Here is a 25128-nt window from a genome sequence, read left to right on the forward strand (position 1 = left end):
GGGTGGGTGATGGGTAGTGGTTTGCTGGTGACTTGGCAGACATTCATGAGGCGCTCTGCAGGAGACTGGGTGCCAGTCAGGCTCCCTGGCTAGACTGATGTGGATCATGTGACTTCAAACATGTCTCCTGGCTTCCTCCGCTGAAAAGTTAAGAGAACAATTGTTGGCCTTTTGACTGTATTTTTTTCCCCCAAACTTCCGTTTATTTTGAAAGGTTCGTCTTTCATGGCCCCACGTCTAGGCCAGACACATAGCTCCCGAGCTGACTTTCAGCAAGCTAGTTACCTGGGTTTCATTGTTATTTATAAAGTGGGTCCACAGCCCCAGCCTTAGCTGACCCCAAACCAAACTGACCTAGCCGTCAAGGCCAGCGGTTTTGATGAGAATGGATTCTGAAGTCAGCTTTGGGCCTCTGCTGTGGTCTTGCAAGGATGAGCCCTGTCCTAATGAGTCCCAGCAGTTTTCTGTTTACCGTGCGTCAGAGAAAGGAAGGTTTTCATTTCAAGTGGCCACCAGTGACTCAGACTTCTCCCCTCAGGGTTTGAAGAAGACATCTGTGACCATGGACCAGGAGCGCCCCCGCTGTGAGCTCAGCATCAACAGCAGAAATGATCTCCGCAAAGTTCTCCATCTGGAGTTTCTCTACAGGGAGAACAAGGTGAGCGCCTTGTGAGACAGTGTCCTTGCACCCAGGGCCTGGCAGCTGTGGCAGGAGGTTTGGGGACTGGCCAAGATGACAACTCTCAGAGTGAACTAGGTTCACCCCACCAGACCTGAGTGCCCCCTGGTGGGTCTGGGGGCACTTTGTCTCACTGAGTCAGGGCCTGTCGTGCCTATTCTTTGATCATTGTTCTCTGTGCTCCCCTTTCCCCACACACAATGGTATTTTTAGCAAGACTGCTTAAGGATATATTATGCAATATATATATTTATATATGTATATTTTTTTTAATAAGATTTCCCTTCTGTGGTTGTAAATCTCTTGTGACATGTAGGTCAGCAGAGGTGGAAGCTAGGTTTAGCACACCCAGGTGTATGGGAGTTGAGAAAGCCAAGGGAAATATGTTTTCTTGAGGTATAGAAGGCCCCTTAGTCCCAGACCCCTATCCCACCTGCTGCCGTCATGCTGCCCTGGAGGCTTCCTCCGTGCCCTGTATTTGAGTAGAACATTTTGTTTCAGTAGGGTCTGCCTCCCTCATGCCCATGGAGTTACTTGATGGGCGGAGGCTGTGTGTCTTTTTCATATTGTGTTCCCATATTTGATGAATTGTCTTATGACTTATTGAAGAATCCGTATGTATGTATCTGTGTAATAAATGAGTGAGAGGCTAGAGGAGTCAATACATGAATACAAAAAGCTATAATCCTGACTTAATTTCTCTTTCTGTTAGAAGAAAGAGTCCTTTCCAACAAATGTTGCTTCATGCTTGGGCATGATAGAAGAGTTAGAGAGAAACTAGTGAACAGTCATGAAGAGTCATATAATTCTGCGTTTGTTATACTTTAAAATGCAAGGCCATAAGTGACATCTCATGCAGAAGTCTGACATGTGAGATGTAAGGGAAGGCATGCTTTGGTGAGTTAAGTGAGGATATCTTGCCTTGGCCTTCTGGGCCAGCTTCTCTGGGCACAGTACGGAAGCTCTGAACCCACTGGAATGTTGGGAATTTGCCCTTTGGGGAGTGCTGTGACCCAAAGTGGCTGTTTGACATCTGACAGTCATTTACGGACTAGGGTAGAGATCCTTTTTCTTTTTTTGTTTCTTGAGACACAGTCTTATTCTATAGCCAAGGCTGGGGCAAAACTCTCTACGTCGTAGCTCAGGCTAGCCTTAAACCACGGGCAATTCTGCTTCAGCCTTCTGAGTATTGGAATTACAAGTGTTACTGGGCCCAGCATTGGGCTAGAGGTTGATTTTCAAAAGAAGACTTGGGTGTGGGGAGATGGTTTGGTGGTAAGAGTTTGAGTCTCCAGCAACCACATAAAAAGCTGTGCATTCCTCTTACACCAGCACTAGGGGCAGAGATGGGCAGAACCTAGGAATTTGCTGGCCAGCCAGCTTCCTGTGCAGTGAGACACCTTGGCTCAAGGCCATAAGGCAGACAACGATAAAGGATGGCACCTGACATCCCCCTCTGACTTCCACATGCCTGTGAACTGCTGTGCACACCTGCACACTTACGTGCATATACTTCACACATACACATACACACACATCACCCCCTCCCACACATAAAAATAAATAAAATGAAATGAAATCCTAACTGATCGAATGGGTATGTAGGAATATAAACAAGACTGTTTGGAATATGCAGAAAAATCTCCAGGTCTCTTGGCAACTAACCCACTGTTTAGGGCGTGGCAAAGAGGACCTTGGGTCAGACTGCCCTGTGTAAGTGCAAGGTGGTATTCCAGGCAGGTGTGCAGACCCCAACCACTGGCCCTCAGTTTATAGCAACTCTGCCTGCAGGAGCCCTTGTGATCCCTTTGAGGAGGTTAGGCCCCAGCAGCCAAGTGAGGTCAACCCCAGGCTGAGCTGCTCTAGTTCTCCATACATGCATGTGTGCAGTCCTGGGTCAGGGATGCATTGACTTAGCAGCCTGTGCCCTTCAGTTATTGGATTTGGAAGTAAGGGCATGGGATGTTCATGTTAGGGAGATATTTCTCAGGGACTAGGACCTTTACCCAGAAATCCAAAGACCCATACTGGTCCCCTGACATATTCACCTAATTTCTTAGGAGTATCTTGTTATTTAAGTTATTTTTATTTTTCTACCACACCATCGTCTCTCTAAAGTAGCTATTATCTTCAAAACTTAAGGTATCATCAGACCTGGGTAAATCCCTGATTATTTGACATAAACAGTAGTTTTTAGCCATGATAGAATGAATTGGAGCCTATGTTTTAAAGAAAAATATACTTACTAGTTATCTTTTGCAAGTAGTTTTGAGATTTGCTGAGCCCAGAGCTTACCTGACCCCAGGGAAGCTCTACAGCTTGGTATGAATACTCCCATTGCCTTGTTTTTCCTGACAGTTAAGTGATAGATTAGAAAACCTACGTAAGACTGGGGTTTGGGGAAATGGTATTAGCTTCACTTCAAGGCTGTGTGTTCACTGTGAACTTAGTGCTATAAAAACTCACAAAAGTGTAATGTGGGCAGCCCAGGACCCCAGGGTACCTCACTGAGAGAAAAGGCAAGACCTTTGAAATAAATTGCATGTTTTCTTCAACTTGCTTCATTGGAATCTTAATTTAGACCAAAACAAAATAAATGTTTTGGTCTTATAAAAACCAAGTAAATAAACTTTATTTCTGGCTTTAATTATCTGATAAGGCTGTTGAACTCGGTGTTGTCCACTGGTCATGGATCCTGGCCAGAGAGGAGGAGGGGAAGGACTTGGCCTGTGCTGGGGGCTCCGCACCAGGCCCTTCATCGGACACTTGGCTTCTTGGCTTGGCATACACCTCATGAAGGCCCATGTCTGGCCACAGCTCAGCAGGACTGAGTGCTCCCAGCTCCCAGCTCTTGGGGTGGAACTGATACATGGCCAGATTCCTAAGTCAGACTGTGGATCACTGCTTGGACAACTAGGTGTCTGTTCAGATTACTTGGGGGGAGGGGTTCACGAGAAATCAAAGCTCTAATTCTTGCTGTTTTGAGTTTAGTAAGTCTCAGTTGGTCATGTATTAAAAAAAAAAAAAATAAATCCCAAAACTTCTAAAGAAAATATTCATGCAGGCAAGGCTGGAAAACACTGATATCATTTATTCTAAAAACTATTGCTTGAAGAGTTTCTTTACATACTTTTTTATTTTAAATCGTTGGGGTATAACCTGAGTGAGTCCCAGATGACTTTTTTCTTTTCATTTTAACCCCTTGCTTCCTGTTCTGCAGTCACTAGTGGTCAATGTTATTTACCTTTGTCTTTGCTATGACAAAATACCTAACAGAAACAACTTAGAGGATGGAAGTTTATCTGGGATCATGATTTTAGATATTTTGGTCCATCCTGATGGGTGGCTAGAATGTGAGTTGGCTTATAACATGATGTAGACCAGAAACAAAGAACATGGGCTGGAATCAGAGGCAGGTATGACCTTCAAAATCTTACCCCTTATTATCTATTTCTGCCAGCCAGTCCCCATCTCCTAAAGGTTCCACAGACTTCCAAATAGTGCCACAAGCTAGTGACCAAGTACTCAGAACATGAGCCTGTGGGGGACATCCCAGAACACCCACTAATAAATGTTCAAGCCTGCTGTTGGTTTTTTTTTTTTTTTTTTTTTTTTTTTAAATTCTAGCCCCATGTTGGACACCAAAATGTTGTTTTTGGTATTTTACTCTTTTGTGGGGCCCACCAACCAGCTCCTAAGTAAATCATTCATGGAGGCTTTTTCTTAATTATGAAAGCCTGGCCTTAGCTTGGCTTATTTTCTTGCCAGCTTTCTTAACTTAAATCGTCTCATCTCCCTTTTGCCTCTGGGCTTTCCCTGTTCTCTTACCTGTAAATCTTATGCTTACTCTGTGGCTTGATGTGTAGCTGGGTGGCTGGCCCCTGGAGTCCTCCTTCTTCTCTGGGTATTCTCCATCTCCCTCTCCTCCCAGATTTCTCTTATATATTCTCTTTGTCTGCCAGCCCCGCCTATCCTTTCTCCTGCCTTGCTATTGGCCAGTTCTTTATTAGGCCGTCAGGTGTTTTACACAGGCACAGTAACACAGCTTCATGGAGTTGAACAAATGCAACATAAACAAAGGTAACACACCTTAAAATAGTCTACTGCACAGGTCTCAACTGCTTCTTGGCTCTATAGAGGCCAGAGAGATGGTGGAAGGAGAGAGCTGACTACTCTAAGTGGTCTTCTGATTGCCACACACTTGCAGTGGCACCCCCACCCTATCAATGAAGTGTAATACAAAATTAAAACTGCATTTTTAAATGAAAAGATCTGTCTCTTCTAGTTGATTCCATAGGGAAAGAATGCAAAAGGAGATTAGCTTTGGACAGCCCTCTATTCACATCACAGTGCACAAGATGTTAGTTTTTCTGGAGTAGAGATGTCGTCTCTGTCTCTGAATCCCTACCCAGTACAGTGCCTGGCACACAGAATAAGGAAGTGTGCAGTGTGATGGAAAAGCTGGTAAACTTATGTCAAAGAATTGAGATGGTTATCCTTTCACTCTTCTCCTAACTCTGTATATTCAGTTAATGATATTTTTTCCCTCCCCAATGATAGGCAAAGGAAAAGCCTCTAAAAACAAACCTTGAGCTCATAACCAGATACTTTCTGCACCATTCTGGGAACACAGACAACTTAAGTCAAGAAGCCCCGATCCCTGAACTCCCAGTTGCAAAGAAAAATAATAAGCTGCCGTCAAGATGCTCAGAGACCACACTGGTGAATATATACGATCTTTCAGATGAAGACACAGGAAGACGAATATCATGGTCAGAAGCCGGCAAAGCCAGGTATCTGCCTCTTCCTCCTCCTCCTCCTCACTCTGCCTAGCAGCTTGTTTTGCTGCTGTAACAAATCACAGTGACTTGTTGATGCCAGGAAACAGAACCATATCCGCCTTCTTTAAAGTCAGCTGGGTCTAAGTGCCAGTCATGTTTACAAACTACCTTCCCAGAAACACCCAGCCTGTTCTTAGGTTCAGTGCCTGTGTATTCATTTTGACCCCCTTTGTTCTCCTCAGCCATGGGATGGTCCTGCCCACGTCAGGGTGGGTCTTCTCCTATTCAGTTAAACCTTGCTGGAAATGCTCTCACAGGTGCACCCAGAGGTGTGTCTCACCAATCTCCTAGGTGATTCTAAGTCCGGTCATATTGACAATGAGGATTAACTATCACAGATCTCATAGTAGGGTTCCAGGGATCTGGACGTGCACATCTTTGGGTATCACTGCTGAGTTTACCACACTGTGTGTTTCAAATTCTCTGTCACAGAGCCATGTTATTTTCTTCAAAAGGCCAGGAGAGTGGACCATTTTATGATGGTATTTACTTACGTTTCAAAAGGTTGACTTTATATCCCATGATTCCTAAGGTTCAGGGACTTGCTTTGATTTTCTTTGAAACAGGTACATGATATCCATAATTGAGCCTCCATTATTTGGAGAGTAGTTCCACCAGTTTGCAGCTATCCTATGGCACACATGCTCTCCAATGATGTGTGTAACTCACACGATCACATACTGTATGAAGTCACCAGTAGTGGGGTTAGCTTCTGGGGAATGGGTCTTTTCTTCCACTTGGCAGAAAAGCATTTCTTTCTGAGGGTTGGAAAAGCTCAGTGCATGAATGTCAAGTCAAGAAAGCGTGAGGCCACTATAGAGAAGTAACCTGAGGCTTTAAACATGAAAGATCAGGAGGTGGTATAAGGTGGCCTCTTTTGCAAAGGCATTTGCTGCCTGTTTGGGAAAGTCAGTATTTCTGAGATCAAACCAAACAATGAGGTAGTTGAAGCCTCCAGGTCCTGATCCTACCATTTCCCCAAGCCTGATGCACCTTGGTACCTTCTGTGCTCCCTTGCCTCTTTCTTTTTTTTTTTTTTCTTTCCTTGCTTTTTTTTTTTTTTGTATCCTGTCAGCTTTTGGTTCCCAGTGATGCTAAATGCTGCTGCTCTTCCTGACATAGTGACAAAGGCCTCTGTTCATATGTCCATCTTTTTTCCCTGTGTAACTCTTATGAGTGCTGTCCTGGGCTCCATGCAGAGGTCAGCACATCCACAGATTCCACCCTGACCTGGACAGGGCAAGCCTTCCACAGTCCACACTGAGACAAGCCACTCCTTCCTTGAAGGTCACAAGGCACTCCCTGTAGCTTTTAGGAGAAACCCCAAGTACCTTAGGATAACTTTGCAAGTCTCTACCAGCCCAGCACCCACTGTTCACTGGAGCTAGTTCCCTCCTAGGCCTGTGTGCTCGGGCTTCAGGAATTCTCCAGGTGCTCTCTCTAGGTCACCCCAGCCTTCATTGGCTTTGTCCTCTGCCTGACATTCCCCGATAATGGCACAAGCGACTGCTGCTTTCATATGTGACCTAAGGCTTGCTGGGAGGTATGACACAGTGTAGGTATCAGTACCATGTATACCAGGGACCAGGGGAAGAAATCTGGGATCAGTGGAGTGTGGGCCTCTGAGCAGCGCAGACAAAGCTCCTCTTTACCTCAGTCCTGTTCTTTCTCACTTCTTGCTTTTTTTTTCTTTTGAGATTGAAGGTCTGGTTACTCTTGAAGACTTACTTTTGACTGGACTCAGACTTAAGTAGAAGTGCTCAGTGAGGCCAGCCTACGTCTCTTGGTGATCTGTCCCAGCCTTATCTGTGGCTTTCTTCATTGTCTTGGCCACAAGTTTAGCATATTCTGTAGCCTCCTCATTTTTCTTAGTGTGTTGTTTCTTTAGAGCAATGCATTGGCATCAGTGTTGCAGGACATGTGGAGTAACTGCAGCTGTGTCGCAGGACATGTGGAGTAACTACAGCTGTGTCGCAGGACATGTGGAGTGCTGAATCTTGGGTGCTTTGGTCCTGGGTTTCTTACTTTGTTTAACATTATTATTGTACATGATGCCCACCATATTGTAGGACATCATCTTCTTTAAAGAGATTGAAAAGCTTTAGGATTCTGCTAGCTCTTTGGGCCCCAACTGCTGAGGCACAGTAGAATATGTCACTCAGTCCAGGAATCATCATCATCTTCCTCTTTCTCTTCTTTTTCAATAGCCAAGTTGAGAGCACTCAGATTGGCATCAACATGCACCCCTGAACAGACTTGAGCTTCCTCTCTCCAGTTCTTGGTCTATAACAAGAATGTCGGTTCTCAACAGGTGGTGCAGTCTGCCTTAGGTCAAGACAGCTTGCTTCATGGGAAAACCTTGTTTGTCATTCCTACCAATTGGGATGACGTAACACTCCTACTCTTTACCCAGGGCATTAGCAGCAGTGTGTGTGGCCATGTGCTTCTCATAGAAAGCATGATGTTTGTCTTCATTTACTTCAGTGAGTTTCTGACAACCAGTGGTTGGGAAGGGGATTCTCAGTTTCATCTAGACATGGTGGCACCACCAAAAGAGAGCACTTCTCGATCCTTTTTATTGTTTCTCACTTTTTTCTTTTGCTTCCGTTCCCTCCCCTCCTGCCTTGCACGCACACAACTGCATGTCTACACACGTTTTCAGCTTTACTGCACACCTGGAAATGTCAAAGTTGCCCTAGGTGTGTTCTCTGTGTACAGCAAGGCCGCATGCCCAGCACTGCGCTGCAGGTTCCGTCCTTTATCATTTGAGTCTGCAAGAACCAAGATGCTCTTCAGCCCTCAGCTGTTAGGATCCCTGTGGATCATCATCTCTGACTTTGCTTGTACACTGCTGCACTTGCCCTGATACTGAAGAAGTGCTTCCTATTCCTTACCTCTGCTGACAGAGCCTTGGCTCATTTCCAATTGCATATTTATAAATCATGGCTGACTTTGGGGTTTATTATTATCATTCATTTCGAGGCTCTGTTTTAATGGAAATACTGTGTTTTTGCAGGCATGACAATCTTGATGGGGATATACTCGGTAATTTCATGTCATCCAAAAAAAGCCCACAGAAAAGTAAGCCTGCTCACATGGTCCTGGGTGACAGCCTCCCTTTGGTTCCTGCGTGGGAGAAGGTGGAGCATCTTCATTCATCAGAGCCTTGCACAGATGTGAAGAGGCCAGTGGAGAGGACCAGGCCAAAGTCTGGCCTGATTTTCCGAGGCATGATGGCCGGGCCGGTCGCCAGCTCCCCGCAGGTGGGACTGCCACTCTTTTTGTTTTCTGTAGACTAGGGAGTGAGAGATGGGCTTCAGGCACGTCTGACTGAGAAAGACATGCATGTGGGGACAGGAAGTATGCCTGTCTGTTTTCTCTTTGGCTCCGCTTTCAGTGACCCCGTGGATCCCCAGTGGGCTTCCCTGCCTTCCTGCCCTTAGTTTATCTACCCGAGTTAGTAAAATGGATGCTCTGATTTCATCCTCTTACTGCGAGTGAAGACACACATTCCTGGCTTTGTCTTTGCAGTTCTAAAGTAGGATAACTCCCTTCCTTAGTCTAGAGAATATCGTTGCTTACCACCATCATGGTTAAAGGGGAGTAGAAATCCTGGTCCTAAAGCTATAGTTTATTTTGTTCCATTTTCTTTTTTCTTTCAGATTGTAATAATTTCACTCATTGCTTGGTGGTTTCCTTTTAGGAGGGAATCATGATTTGGTCTCATTAGGTGGAAGGGTCCAAGTGAGAGGACAGTGTGAAGAAGTTTTCAAAACAATAAATGGAAAATAGCAGCGTCACACCCTGTATCAGTAACGTGAGGGGGCTGGGCAGACCTGCACTGGTTGTCTGTGGAATGCTGCCTCTCCTGTCACGTAGCTGTGTGTCTGTGTCTGGATGAGTGTGTTGATGCTGGCACTAATTTTTTAACTCTTGTGGGTTAGGACAAAGAGGCAGGATCCTCTCCCTGCCTCATCCGGTCCCGTGGCACCTTTGATCAGGATTTTCATTTCTCCTGGCTGAGGTGCATTGTTGGATGGCTATCTGAAACCACCTGGGGACCTCTGGCATTTCTCTGTTCTTATGGTCACACATCTTGGTGTATTGATGAAGGAGTGAGAGTCTGCTTCCCTCTGTGTGGTCCATGCCACACCTTGGTGCTATGTCCCACCCCAGGCGTCTTGTCAAAGAAGGAAATCCATAAACTGGACCCTGTCCAGAGGAAAGTGGCTAGCCAGGTTGGAGAGAAGTCGGGAGAAAGCTTAGTCTTTGGAAGTGTTGAATCTTGAAAAGATAATTCTTATTGGCAGAATGTAAGAGATTTCTTCAAATGTGGAAGGAAGAATGGCCTAGTCCCAGGGTGGCAAATATGTGACTTTCAGACATTGGTGCCATCTTATAATGCCTTCCTCTGGCAGGCATTGCTAGTTAGTCATAGTGCCCTTGTTTTTCTGTTGGATCTCCCTGGGTACTTTGACTGGTCACCACCAGTGGAGTGATGTGCTGGCATTGTGAGAGGAACTCTATCAGCCATCTTAGGTTTAGTCCGAGGCTCCTGAAGGCTGTCACATTTGTGTGTGGCACATGGTGTTTGTTCATGGGCCTTTGCAGGGTGGAGTGGTGTTGAGTCCCCTGAGGACTTTGGGAACACTACTACACCCCTGATTGGAAGTTGGTATGAGGATTGTACTTTAGAGCTGCCTCAGTGGGGACAGGATGTCACTCTCCCTGCTGGGGACATGGCAGAAGGGAGCCTATCTAATTGAGAGTTTAGACTTCAGCAGTGGCTCTCAGACCTTTTAGTCTCAGGATCTCTTTGTGCATTTAACGCTGAGGATCCCTGTAGCTTTTGTCTAAGGGGGGATATCCATTGATACTTGCTGTATTGGAAATTAAAACTTGGGTCTGGAGAGATAGCTCAGTGCTTAAGTATACTTGTTGGCTCTTCTAGAAGACCTGAGTTCAGTTCCCAGCACCCATCTTGGGTTGCTCATAACTGCCTGTAACTCCAGCTCCAGGAGATCTGACTCCCTCTTCTGGCCTCGTGTAGCCCAGGCTGGCCTCAGACTTGCTGTCTAGCTGAGGATGATCTTGAACTTCTGACCTTCCTGCTTCTAGCTCCCAATTGCTGGGATTATAAGTGTGTGCCACCACATCTGGTGTATGTGGTATTTGAACTCGAACCCAGGGCTTCCTGTATGCTAAGCAAGCACACTATCAAACGGAGCTACATCCCCATCCCTTGGTGTGGAACCTTAAACCACATCATTGTGCTCTTTGTACTTTATCAGTTCCCATAGGCCTCTCATGCGTGGTGAATCTTCTATGCCTGTATGATTAATACATGATGCACCTGTCATTTGAAATATATTGGTTACTGAGTTATACAGATCTTCTAAATGGGGATACATTTTATTATATGGAAAAAAAACACAACACATTTATTGTTGTGACCTCCAAAGATTGCAGGAATTTTAAGTCCCTCCAAACTCCCAAGCTCTGGATGGCTGATGTAGGATTCCCAAAATGTCTGATTTTTACCCTGCAGCTTTGTATTTTATCACTGGAAACAGTACAGCATTTGTTTCCCTTGGTGTGACAAGCTCAGTTTATTTTCAAGAAATGTCTGCCAAATTCCAAGTCTGAATCACCATGGTCTGCCTGCCATTCCTGGACAATAACAGCAAGTTCATTTCACTCACAGTTAGATGGTTACACAAGCCGTAGCCATTATCCTTCTTACTAGGCGAGTGGGCATATGTACCTCCCTTGGTTGCATGGGATACTGAAAAGATGTGTGCTGTGCACTCTAGGGTTAATAATGCTTACTAATGAAAGTTTCGGTTGGGCTTGTTCTTAAGTTAAATCAGCATTATAGTTGTTCATTAAAGTTTAGATCCATGTACAAAGCCAGCAGTTTTTCCTACGGTTGCTGTGCATGTGAAGTCACACTGTGAAAAGACAAATTGGGTCCTATTTGTACTGCTTCACTCAGTTGCCTGGCACTCTAACAAGGTGTCTGAGGATGGATATTACATAAACAGATTATTTAGGTCATAGTTTTGGAGGCTCAGAGACTTAAGACTCCTTCCTATTTGTTCAGACTCTGGTCTCTTGTCCAATCGATGTCACAACAGATGCCATCATGGCAGGATGCATGTGGGAGAGGCAGGCTGTGTGTGAAAAGGGACTGAGGGGAGGTGCCAGGTTCTTCTGCAACAAACCATTCTTGTAGGAGTTTATCTGGTCCCAGAAGATCAGTACTGATCCCTTCAAAGGATGGTGCCTGTGTGACCCAGTTACCTTCTGCTGGGCCCTACCGTCTGCAGCTTCCTTCATCTCAACACATCTCAACCAGGCTCACAGCCTATGGACCAGGAGGACACATTCAAGCTGTGTCTAGTTACTTTAGGATTTGTTTTGAACTCCCCAAAGGGTCTGGGGACCTCTCCAGGGGAGCAGACTGCACTTTGAGAACCAGTGGTACAGCCAGGGTCATGTCTCCTGTTGAGATGGTTCAGTCCTTCAGTGTGTGCAGGTGAGACTTCATGACTGGTGAGAAGGATGTGATGGGATCCACCTTCTCGTAAGGGCATTGCTGCAGACTGGTTTGGTAATTGTTCTGGCAAGTGAGGTTTCCCTTGTGATACATGAATCCAGTGGAGCACCTTGAATGGCGGTTGCTGTAGAATTTCCTAGGTTTTCTGGTAGGTCTTTGGCATTTTGGCCACGTGTGCTGGTTGTTCAAGAGAAAGGATTCAAGACTTGCTGGGTATTCACCAATTTTTACTAGTAAGTCGTGGATGAGGTAAGAGGCTATACTTGTGTCTCCTTGGGAATGGTGACTAATGTCTTCATCCCTCTATGCAGCCATGCCCTGGACGGCTTTGGAGCAGATTTATAGTATCTAGTCATTTCCATGAGGCCAGAAAACTACAAAATTAGCTCTCCTTATTCCAGCCCGGCCGACCACTGGCCTCCGAGTTGTTTCTGGAAATGCTTTAGGGATTCTGAAGTCTGAACCAAGGAAAAGCTTCCTCACCAAGGTGTATTTTGTCTCTTTGTAGCAGTCCCCATCCATTGCCTCAGTGGTTAGTTAGAGTGTAAAAGCCAGAGGGGCTGGAGGACACCAAGGAGTCAAGGCCTTCTAAACACAGCCGGGCTGGTGCACATATGTGCTCCTGGAGACTGAGGCAGCACTCACAGGGCCTGCGTGGGGCTATGCCAGATGGGGTCCTAGAGCTGAGAGGAGAAGTGGACACATGCCCCCATCTCCTAACCTAGCCATGATGAAACTTATTTTCTTCAAGGGAGTCTCCCTGGGAAATAAACCACTCTTAAAGGTAGGCCCCATGCCCAGCAGTAGACGGTTAACACAACACACTCAATGGCATCTTTGCAAATTCTTTGTTTCATGTTAAAGTCAGGGCATTTTCTATTTCTCTGTCTCTCCCCCTTCCTTCCTTCCTTCCTTCCTTCCTTCCTTCCTTCCTTCCTTCCTTCCTTCCTTCCTTCCTTCCTTCCTCCCTTTATAGGTCCTTTCCGTATATATTATTTTGGGTTTTTGTGGGATGCCTGTGTGTATCTCTGCATCTGTGTGTTTTGTGGGATGCCTGTGTGTATCCCTGCATCTGTGTGTTTTGTGGGATGCCTGTGTGTATCCCTGCATCTTTGTGTTTTGTGGGATGCCTGTGTGTATCCCTGCATCTGTGTGTTTTGTGGGATGCCTGTGTGTATCCCTGCATCTGTGTGTTTTGTGGGATGCCTGTGTGTATCTCTGCATCTATGTGTTTTGTGGGATGCCTGTGTGTATCCCTGCATCTATGTGTTTTGTGGGATGCCTGTGTGTATCCCTGCATCTTTGTGTTTTGTGGGATGCCTGTGTGTATCCCTGCATCTGTGTGTTTTGTGGGATGCCTGTGTGTATCCCTGCATCTATGTGTTTTGTGGGATGCCTGTGTGTATCCCTGCATCTTTGTGTTTTGTGGGATGCCTGTGTGTATCTCTGCATCTGTGTGTTTTGTGGGATGCCTGTGTGTATCTCTGCATCTGTGTGTTTTGTGGGATGCCTGTGTGTATCCCTGCATCTGTGTGTTTTGTGGGATGCCTGTGTGTATCCCTGCATCTGTATGCCTTTGTTGTACTTCTTCCTTGGCTTGTTTGGTTGTTTTGTTCTATTCAGATTTGTTGGTTTTGTTTTCTCCTTTTATTTTACTTTATTATTATTCCTTAGTGCCTGCGTTTTCTAAGGTGAGACAGAAAGGGTGTAGATCCGGATGGGAGGGAGTTGGGAGGAACAGGGAGGAGGAGGGTGAGGAGAAACTGTAATCAGAATATATTGTATGAAAAACATCATTTTCAATAAAAGAAAAAAAAAGGGAAGGAGTTGAGGCGGAGACAGATATTCCTGGGGAGGGATGTCACAAGGAATAAAGAACGTATTTTTCCCAGCTCCCCTAGCCTAGGATGCTCACTGTCTCTTTCCTTACCCCTCCAGGACTCTTTCCGCAGACGCTCTCTGAGACAGTCCTCAGCCTTGAGCAGGAAGCTCCAAGTCCCCGAGGAAAGGCAGCAGCCATCTGAGCCATCTGTCCACACCCCAGCCTGTCCGGGTCCACAGGAGGTCCCTGCTTCCCTCAGTGACTCTGTCTCCAGGAGCCCTCTGGGTCAACTGAATGAATTGCCTAGGGAGAAGCCAAATGCCACTTCCAGCAGCCAAGGCCTGTCCCACAGGGACAGGCCCAGACTCAGAAGTGTTTCAGAGGACAGCCCACTGGGGTACAGCCACACAGAAACCAGCACAGCACCTTTGAAGCTGTACTTGCCTGGTGGGAATTCCAGGATGACCCAAGAGCAGCTGGAAAAAGCCTTCAAGCGGCAGGACAGCCAGCCCCCATCTCTCAGGTGAGCCACGGTGGGGGCTTTCCCAAACCGAGCACCACCTGGTCCACACGGTCTAACCTCTCGTGGCTTTCGTGGCGCTCTCTTGGTTTCTTGTGCTCTCCCTGCAAGCCTGCAAGGGCCAGAGGATCATGATCAACCAGGAAGAAAATGGAGCCAGAGGTCATGCTTCCTGATGTTCTGGGGGGAGGCCTTCTCTGCCCTTCCCATTGTCCGAGCTGTAGAAGGCTTTAGTTGAGGTTCCCCCAGCACACCTGGAGCAGCACACCTGGATGGTGTGGCTAAGAGGAGTTCCCTGCATTCAATGATGAGTCAGCCCCCAGAGCTTCTTGGGGTGTTACTTTTATTTTTTTGACCCTGTTTTTACCTCCAGTCTTTCATAGCAGGCCACAGGGGTTTCTGAGGTAATTGATTTTTGAGTGTTCAGCTAGTCCTACACCTGGAATGAGCGAACTTCTTGGCTGTGCTATGACTGGATTTAATTCACTACTATCTTATTTAGGACTTTAGTGCATAGACTGATGGAGGAGGCTGGCTGGTGGGGTTTTCCTGTTGCCGCTCCCTCATTGGATGCTGGCCTCCTTCTCTCCTCTGGAAGAGCGAGTGTAAGTTTGATGTTTTGTCTCCTTCAGAACACTGTAGAATTAGTGGGAAGGACTTCTGAAGGGTTTTAAGTTAAATATTCAATCAAAATACTTTCAGTTAGAAATTTCTATTCTTTGTCAGTTTGGCCAAGTTGTATTTTTCAAGGACTTTGACAGTTGTTATCTGTATTTAGATCACTGGTATAGATTACACAGTTAAAATATATTTCATTCACTTTCAAGTTTGTAAGGTCCGTAGTGATGTCTCTGCTTCATTCCTAAAATTATGGATTAGTAGTAATTAAAATATTAGTATCTGCCACCACCCCCTGTGCACTTGAGTATGTGTGTCCACTCACACCCCATTCGTCTTGTCTATCATATTTTCTAGGAACTCCTTTGGCTTTATGTGTGCTTTTTCATTAATTTGGGCCCCGTTGAATTATTCCGTTTGTTCTGCTTTCTTTTGGTTTGAGTTGTGATTGTTTCGAGTTCACTGGCGTGGATCTTTGATGTTTGAGTCTCAGCTTGCTTGTCCTGTTGTCTCTTTGCACAGGTCCTTCCGTCCCTGTAGGCTTTCTTCCGGGCTGGTGGCGGGTCAGTCCACAGTGTGAAGGTTTCTTTGCACTTCTGAGGGAAACTCGTCTTTAAACCTCTGCTGCTCCCCCCCACTTCCAGCCCCTTTCAGGACATTTTTCTTCCTTTGGCTTCCAGCAGTTTGGATGCGGCACCCAAGTGTGGTTTTCATTGATGGTTTTTTGGGGGGGCTGATCAACCTTTCTGAAATTGAGGGTTGATGCTTTTCATCAGTTTGGGTAAATCATCATCTGTGAACACTTTAAATACGGATTTTATTTCACTCTATTTTAGTCTGGTTTTGGAGTCTGGGACTCCGCTTACACACATAGTCTTTTCACCATGTTTTGTGGTGTGGATTTTTAATATCTTTACTTATTTTTTTCTTGTCATTCTCTCTCTGTACTTCTATCTGGAGATTGTTTCCTTTTTGCTGTGAGGTCTCACTGCCCAGGCTAGTTTCAGACTCCTGGCTCCCCAGGGTTCTGGGACTGTAGGAACTCACACCATTAGCCCAGACCCCATCTGGATATTTTCTTTTGACAGATTTTTTGGTTCATATTTCTTCTCTTTTGTCATGTCTAATGTGCTATTAAACTTATCAAGTAACTTCTTATTTATTTTTTACATTTTAGAATTTTCATTCACTTAAAAAATAGGTTTCAGTTCCTTTAAGATTCTCCTTATTTTCAAGCATAGGATTCATCATGTTTTTAAAGTTCCCATCCCATGACTGTTGTCTAGTTTTCCATTGAATTTTAGTTCTATTTTGTGTCCTGTTTCCATGCATTTAGTAATTTGACCCGACTCTGGTCATTGTATATGAATGACCACATTGGCCCTGACTGAGAGAGAACGCCATAGTGCAGGTGTGGAGGCCCGAGAAGAACTTTTGGGAGTCCATCGCCTCCTCCCACCATGTGGGTCCAGGGGTTGAATTCAGGTGGTCAGTCTTGACAGCAAGCTGCTTCTTCTGATGAGCCGTCACAGCATCTTATTCAAAGGAGGATCTATTTAACTTCCTTTCAGTGGATATTAGTCTCTTGTTGCTTTTTGACTTTGCAAAATACCTCCTCTAATTCTGTTATTGTCTAACAACTTTGTTTATCGTGCCTCTCTTGAATAAAAATCCTTAATTTTGTGTAATTATCTTGTTTGGTATAAGCCTTTCATTTTAAACTCTTACTAATTCTTTCTTGATTTTATGTTTCAGTATTCTGGTGCTTTTTTTCTGTTTACATACGGGCTTCACTTTTTTTTTATGTATTTACTTGTCTGTTCCTTCCTGTTGGGGTGAAAAAAAAAAGCCTCTTATTTTCGTCTTTAGAAAGAGAGAAGGTTTTCTCTGAGCTGTCTGCTCTGTAATCTCTTCTTCCGAAATGACCTATGACATCACCGTTGCTCCTCACTGAGGTCGTGTTCAGGCAGGGCTCTCTAGATCTCCCACCGACTGATTTCCTCCCTCCCAATGTCCTTCCACTCTTCTCCTCCCTCCTCCCTCCCTCCCTTCTTCCCTCTGTCCTTCTGTCCTTCTGTGCTCTTACCTGTCCGTCTGCTGCCTTCTGTCCGGAAGCCACACTTCCGGTTACTGTGCTCTTGTCGTTCTAACTCTGTGTCTCTGTGTTGGGGCCAGTCCTCCTCCTCCTCCTTCACAGCTGCGCTCAGGTCTTTGTTTTCCACAGGGTTTGTTTGTTCCTGTGGAGGGGACAGCGTGGCCCCTTCTGTAAGGCCCTGTTCCCATCATCTCATGCTGTCCCTCTCTTGTTAGCCGCGTGTTCATGCTGAGTGTTTTCCTTCGACTGGCTGCTGGACCATGCTTTTCTCTTTAACAGCATTTATCGTTACCAGAGATTCGTGGATTTTCTAACTTGTCTATTGTCTGGCTCCTCCACTGAGGATTGTTTTTCACAGAGGCAGGGGACCTTTGTGTCCCCTGCATTTCTGGCAGTCCCTGGTATGCAGAGATACTCCGTGAATGGCCGCTTAGTGGAACCATCACTGCTGCGGACAGCAGCATCAGCAGAAGTCAGTAATTCTTTGATGTGGACCCATGTTGTGGAAAGCACTGTTCTAAGTATTCTGGGTAATCATCAAAGGTCTGTGAGGGGATAAGCCCTGGTTCACAGATGAGGAAACACACTCTGGGGTGTTTATTTGCCCACATTTCTGCATCTAGTGAGAGTCAGAGCAGAGTCTGCTGAGCACATGGATGAGTGTGTCGTGTCTGTTCCTGAGTACAAATCCTTTCCACAGCCTTTGGATGGCGGCTCACCGTCGTCCTGCACCTCTGCACGCTGCTGATGGTCAGATGCTTTTTATCCCCAGCCAGTCAGCTAACGTCTAGTTTAATCCAGTGTCTCTCGTGTTCTCCTCCAGTGCCAGAGGAGCTTTGTACCAGAGAGGGAAACGCATAAAAGCCAGCCAGTGGCCCCTTCTCGGGCTGTGGTGGTGTGCGGTGCCAGAGTGGCTCTGATGTGTAGAGTGGGAGGCTCGAGGTCTTCAGTTGTCACTTTGTTTTCATGTTGCCCCCACCCACTGTCCCTGGCTTGCTCACTTTCTCCCTGGGCTTTGGTGCCTCTGACTGTAAAGTCACCTTGCTTACACATATTGCTGGCCAGAGAGCCTTACTCCAGTTATTCTGCTCCTGTGTGAATCAGCAGGTATTTGCTGAGTACCTGCTGTTTACACTTAAGCACTTAGGTGGTATGGTTCTGGAATCTGATGACCTGAGTTGGCACACTGACTGTGTCCTTTATAACATCCGCCACCGCAATCAGTTATTACATCTTGGTGTGATCTTCATCTTCTAGGAAGAGGAGGTGGGTTAAAATGTTTGCATGGAGCCCTGTCCTCCAGTATCAGGCAAGGTCTAGCCAGGGGTATTTAATGTGTATTTAACAGTGCTGACTTCTATCAGTCAATCAACAGTACGTTTCTGTGTGTACATTCTTCTTCCTCTTCCCCCTCCTGCTCTTTCCCCTCTTCCCCCTCCTCTCTTTCCTTCTTTCTCTTCTTTTCTGGGTACCATTTTAAATGCATCACATTTTTTTATTTGTTCTTCATAATAATTCATTGAGGCATGTATTATTTTTGGATTTCTTTTAATGGAGGAGGTTTCCATTAGATAATATCGCCCCCAACAACAAATTTATAAAACAAAAGACCCTGCAGCAAGAGCTAGCTACAGCATCTTTGTGACTGTTAAAGTGAAAGGCAGAGACCAGGAAGGCTTGAGTGGTGGTGATCCCAAGGAGAGAGTCTCCTCTAGCTCTTTGTAGGCGGGGTAAGTTTCCTTGTGTGGTCACCTTGTGTGGACGCCAGCCTTGGGAGAACCGCTCACTCCTAGAAGGAAAGGGTTGCGCGTAGTATGTCCCTTCATTTACACAAAGTCTGGCTGTTAGACAAGTCCCACTTCCTCCTCCCCTAAGGAGGCATGGAGGAGAAGAGAAGGCCCATGAGGAGGGAGCAGTGAGCTTTCTCCACACCAGGGACCTTTCTAGACTCACACAGACCATTGGTTAGGAGCAGGGGTGTGGATGGCCTGATGGTGTAGGCAAGTGCGGGCCTGCATTCATTTCCTATTGCAAGCTTAAGAATTGCCAAAATCCTGGTTGGTAACAGCACAGCCTCTCACCACACAGAGGTCAGGGATCTAAGCCGAGTCTCACTAATGCTGAGCTGTGGGCAGGACTGGTTGCCTTCTGGGGGCCAAGGGGAAGGGTCTCCTTACCTTTTCCAGATTCCTGTGGCTGCTGGCAGTCCTTAGCTGCTGGTCCCTTCCCCCATCTTTAAAGCTGGCCACATTTGCTGAGTCCGTGTGAGGCGGCCGCCTCTATGCTTTCTCCTCAGCTGCTGTCTTCTGCAAGCAAGGATTGTGTGACGGTATGGGGCCCTCCTGGACAACCAGGCCGCTCTCAGCACCGGAGGTCATGTGACCAGCGGCCACCTATAGCTTTAACTTGCTCTTGCAGCATGGTCTGACATTAGTGAGCAGGCCTGGGGCTAGTGTGGCAACATTCTCAGAGGAAGGGGTTATTACTTGCAACATTTTCTTGCAGCATTTCAGAATTCTGTTTGGCCTCACCACAGTTTTTAAAGATTGTTCTCTGTCCTCAGTCTGTCTGTCTGTACCTTCCAGGAGTTGGCATTTTCCTGTGTTGACCTTTTTCTTAAAAAAGAAAATCTGCACCTTGTGTGAGCAGGGAAGCAGGAAACAGTTACAGCCCTTGATCCCCAGGGACCACAGCAGGTTCCTGAGCCCAAGGAACATGTTAATATCACCAACACGAGTAGATTTCACCTGGAGAAAAGTTGGTATGTTCTCTGAATGCAACCTGGGAGTATTAAGGTCTCCACAGAAGAGGAGTTTAATTTAGTTGAATTTTCCCCTGAAGGTTTGAGATTGGGTATTTAGAGAGGTAGAGTGTAATAGATGTAACAGACGCTCCTTCAGAGCCCATTTAACTTGTTGGCTTAATGGACTGTCAGGGTCAGAAGGTCCTTGGACACTTAAGACCTTCATGTGGGGCTGGGAAATAACCCCAGTGAATGGAGAGCCTGCCCGGGCACAGGTAGGTGGCCCTTGGCTCTTAGGACATTTCCACTTTGCAGTTAGTGCTGCATATGTGCTGTGAGTGTGTGGTCACCCCCTCCCCAAGCACAGCTGCTGTGATCCAGGTATGTTGTCCTGTTCTGTCCTGTTCTTTATGAGATCTTTCCCTGGCTTTTAGGTGGACTTAATTTCAGATCCTCAGTTTCTGAGAAAAAGGAACAGGGAAGAGGGTTAGGGAATAGCTACAACCAGGAGAAGCCAGGGGACAGCTCAGGGAATGCCAGAAGGAGGTCTGTGTAAACGTCTGGGAGCAGACAGGAGGAGATGAGGCCCTGTAGGGCAGGCAGCATTGAAGCCAGTGTGGACAGGAGATGGGAGGAAGCAGAAGCTGGGACTTGCTTGCAGTGCCGTGGAGGCCACTGAAAATTCTGTTTCTTCAGGACACACTGAGTGTGGCTAACAGTTCTTATAAGTCCCAGACTCTCTCAGCCCCCAGGGTGTTAATGTACAGTGACCACTGCAGAGCCCGTGTGTGGACAGATGCCCTGGTGAGAGTGGTCCAGCAGGGCTCTTTCTCAGGTGACATGGAGAAGCCATGTCCAAGCTTAGCCCCTCCTGTCAAGGCACCAGTGGTTTCTGTCCCAGAACGTCCAGGTAACCCGTCACGGGCCCTGTGGCCATATTCTGTTCTCCCAGTTAGACAAGTCTCTTGAATCCTTCTTGGTGTCCCAGCCTGGCCAGGCACTAGAGGTGCTGAAAGATGAACCATCTGCCTCCTTCTGTAGACCAGAACCCACTGAGGATGCTCAAGTACAGCCCTTTCGAGGAGTCGGAGAGCAAGGAACAGTGAACAGGAGCTGGTGGGGTGCGGCAGGGCAGGAGGGCCTGGTCTAGAGAGGTGTGCTCCGTGCAGAGGACTTGCTTCATAGGAAACAGCCACTCTAGGCAAGGAGTGGCTGGGAGTTTGGTCCCCAGACCCAGGCCAGGCTGACCTGTCTTGTTCTATTGGAGGCCTTCGCAGAGTCGAAACAGCTCCTTCAGACACCTCAGCCCCCCTGCCCAGCCCTTGTCCAGGTCAGTGGTTGGTTCAGGAGACTTGGCTCCTCTGGCTTCCATAGAGCTTTCAGGGTTTACAGAATGGACACTAGGTGGCAGCATAACCTTGTCCATCTTTGGGACTCCTGGTTGTCCGCTTGTGTACATTTAGCAGTACTCATTAAGTACTCTGTCTCTCCCTCACCACTGTTCTCTCAATTCCAAGCTTTCCTGCCCCCAGTCCCTCCCCGGAGCCCCCAGATCAGGAACAGGGGTTGCAGACCCACAGATCTGGTCCGCATCCCGAGATGGAGGGACTTGTGCCAGCCGAGGCTTGGCGGACACTTGGGGAGGATGTGGCATTTGCGGTTTATTGATTGTTCCCCTCACCCGAGCATCCTGAGTCTGACAACATGTGTACCACATGGGACAAGCAGTGGGTTGAATTTCCATCTTAACTTGTCTCTGCATTGTTTGGGCTGTGTGTAAGACTCTGGAGACTCAAGCTTGGCTGCCCTTTGAAACCTACACCACACCCAGATGTCCTCCTGCCTTCTGTCCCTCCCACAGAGCCAGGTGGCCTGTTGGAGCTCAGTTCCCCTCCATGTTCTGCTCTGGAGATCTGTGGTCCACTACCTCCCCAGGTCTCATTCTGGGCCACGTCTGACCTTGTGTATGTACTCTGATCCTAGCGCACGGCTATTTCTTTTTCCTTCCAGGGCTGGCCTCTCCACAGTAGGTACTGGCAATCAAATGCCAAGTGGCTGTGATGCACACCACAGGCCCCACTCTGTCTCCAAGAAGGGGATGGCATCACTGCAGCCCCTGGTACAGCAGTGTCAGGGCTCCCATGTCGTTGATCTTGTGCATCCTTCAGGAGAAAGAGGCTTTCCACGCTGCAGATTTCTTTTAAGACCAGAAAGTGTGCCCCAAAGGCAATTGTTCATGTATCTCCTCTTCTTGCCCAACTCTGGACATTAGCAGGGTCCTGAGTCCTCCTCTCAGGTTGTATGTAGACTCTTGCCAGCTCTGTTGTGGCCTTGAGTCCTGGTATGCAGGGCAGGAAGATGGCCCCTGTAGATGAAGTAGCTGCTGGCTGATGGAAGGAGGCTTTGAGCTCAGAGAGAATCTGAAGAAGCTTGTGGGAGAGCAGGGGTGGTTGTCCGGGCTCTTTTTCCTCGGTGCCTTTTCTGATTCTGAGACTACAGTCGGGTGGTCTCCCAGCTAGCTTCCCACAGGTCCCCAGCTACCAGAACCCCGGAACTGGGGTGGAGAGAGCTTGAGTCAATCCCATTCTGTCCTGACTCCCTGGCTGACTTCCCCAAATAGCAGCTGAATGGCAGAATTCTGCTGTGCCACCCTCTTAGGGATGGCACTCCCACCTTTGAAAAGATGGCCTTTGAAGCTGAGTTCATCAAATCAGAGTGATGGTCTGCCAGGACAGCTTCCTGTATAGTCAGATTCCATGTGTGCACCTCATTCCAGAAAATTCTACTTTGTTTTCTCTGTTCATTCCACAAGAAGTTACGAAAGCCACGGGATTTCTTTCATTTCCTGTTGAAGACAGATTCAGAGCCACAGGTCCCTTAGCAGCGGAGCCCTTTCCTGACGGAGTAAACAGTTTTTGATCTCAATCTAAATACTTGGTAGTCAGCTTTGTTCAGTTCGGCAAAGCATTTGCACACTGTCTCTTGCTGTTCAAGTGGTTTGAGGAGAGTGTGCTGAAGAGGGTTCCTGCCTTCAAGATCTGAGACACCCATTCTCAGCTGTTCCTCAGGACTGAGGGCCTTCCAAAAGACAAGAGAAAAGAACAGCTGAAGCCCGTGCAGAGAGTCTGGGCTGTGTCAAGGATAGTGAAGCTGTGACATTATTGAGTACCCATTATTTAACAGGCCCCATTGTAAGAGCTTTAGATGAAGCACGTCATTTAATCTTGGTAACAACACTAGGAGGGCTGTTGGATCCATTTTACAGGTGAGGAAACTGAGGTGCAGAATGACCAAGCAGTGTGGATATATGTATGCAGCCTGCATGGGCCTCTGTCTTAGTTAGGGTTACTATTGCTATGAGGAAACACCATGACCAAAAACAACTTGGGGAGGAAAAGTTTATTTGGCTTACACTTCTACATCATAGTCCATCACTAAAGGAAGTCAGGGCAGGAATTCAAACAGGAACCTGGAGGCAGGAGCTGATGCAGAGGCCACAGAAGGGGTGCTGCTTACTGGCTTGCTCAGCCTCCCTTCTTTTTTTTTGGTATTTCGAGACAAGGTTTCTCTGTGTAGCTTTGTGCCTTTCCTGGAACTCACTCTGTAGCCCAGGTTGGCCTCAAAGAGATCCACCTGGCTGTGCCTCCTGAGTGCAGAGATTAAAGGCGTGCGCCGCCGCTGCCCACCACCTGGCTTCAGCCTCCCTTCTTATAGAACTCAGGACCATCACAGACCAGGGATGGAACCACCCACGATAGGCTGGGCCCTCCCACATCAGTCACTAATTAAGAAAGTGTCCCACAGGCTGGCCTAAAGCCTGATCTCATGGAGGCATTTTCTCAGTTAAGTTCTCCGCTCTCCAATGACTCCAGTTGACATAAAACTAGCCAGCATGGCTTCCTTCCTCATTGTCTCCAAGCCAGGCTAAGGAAGAAGGCTTTCTGAGGAGCTGGTATTGCAAGGGTTTCCAGAGAGTGGGTGATTCCATGCAGAGGAGATGGTATTAACAGGAGATAGGGGCAGTGGTTTTAGCTGGGACACTGGGTGTGTGGGACCAGGAGGAGAGGGGGCTGGTGGACTGGACAGATGAGTTGAAAGCCAGACTTTCTTTTCTAGGCAACAAAGAAATAAATCCCAAGTAGTAGTAGTAGTAGTGGTCTGGTGGTTTCTTAAATCAATGACTGATACAAGGAGTACAATGTGGTAATTTGACATGTGTGTATATTGTGAAATGACTGAATCAAGATAGCATTTCTGGCTGGGCAATGGTGGTGCACGCCTTTAATCCCAGCACTCAGGAGGCAGAGGCATGCAGATCTTTGAGTTCAAGGCCAGCCTGGTGTACACAACAAGTTCTAGGACAGCCAGGGCTACACAGAGAGACTGTCTTGATTACCCGCCCCCCCCCAAAAAATAGTGTTTCTGTTTCATAGTAATTGTGCATAGTGTGGGTTACAGTGTGATGTTTTGATGCATACATGTACTGACCAAATCAGGGTAACTGACATTTCCACCTCTTCATCCTTTGTGGGTGGAGTCTTGGCTCATTTACCAGGTAGAGCCATGCTATAGGAAGCTTAGTTCAGTGTAGTACTGAACAAAGTGGCAGAGGGGCAAGGAGCTGAGTTTCCAGGGAGAAGAAGCCTGAGGATGTGGGATGCAAGGAAGGTTGTGAGCCTGGAGGATGGGGGGGCTGCAGGGACGCAGGACCGTGTGGATCAGGAAGAAGATGGGTGTTTTTGGACACTTACAGGGGAGCTTTTGTTTCCATATTTCAAGTCAAGCAGAACACAGATCCTGTGCAAAGTGTGCCAAGAGGCGTGGGGAGAGAGGGTCATTAGGGTGGTGCTGGCATGACTCTGGCTGGTGAAGTGCTTGCAAGGTGGACATTGCCAAGAGTGACCGATAAAGGCATTAAGGCCAGAATTCTGCAGTGGGAGACCCACATGCTTGGCATGGGGCAAGAGAAAGGAGTGGTCAGCACAGAAGGGAGACTGGGGAGTCTGATCCAGTTCTGGTGAGGCAGAGATGATCCCCAGGAGGCAGTGGCTGGTAGTTTGAGAAGGGTGGGATGATGCTGATCTGGTGGCAGGATAAGTGGAGTGACTCATCGGTGGCTTCAGAGAGAGGGCTCTGGGTGGAAGGCTGGGGTAGAAAGTGGGCTGCATGGCGCTGATAAACAGGAGGGATAAGGACACCCAGAGAGCCAAGAGTCTTGCTCAAAAGACCTTCAACAAGAAGAGAAGCCTAG

At 47.1% G+C, this 25128-nt stretch overlaps 1 protein-coding gene across 1 annotated transcript in view; it reads left to right on the forward strand.

Moving 5' to 3' along the window:
- Mindy4 (MINDY lysine 48 deubiquitinase 4) overlaps window positions 1-25128 on the forward strand; it is a 108187-nt gene that overhangs the window by 2605 nt on the left and 80454 nt on the right. The window contains exons 2-5 of the mRNA XM_059257879.1: window positions 539-658; window positions 5240-5472; window positions 8537-8783; window positions 14018-14424. Coding sequence (XP_059113862.1) covers window positions 539-658; window positions 5240-5472; window positions 8537-8783; window positions 14018-14424 — 1007 coding nt within the window. The remainder of the gene's footprint in view (window positions 1-538; window positions 659-5239; window positions 5473-8536; window positions 8784-14017; window positions 14425-25128) is intronic.

This window comes from Peromyscus eremicus, chromosome 3, assembly GCF_949786415.1.
Source record: "Peromyscus eremicus chromosome 3, PerEre_H2_v1, whole genome shotgun sequence".
NCBI classification, from domain to species: Eukaryota; Metazoa; Chordata; class Mammalia; order Rodentia; family Cricetidae; genus Peromyscus; species Peromyscus eremicus.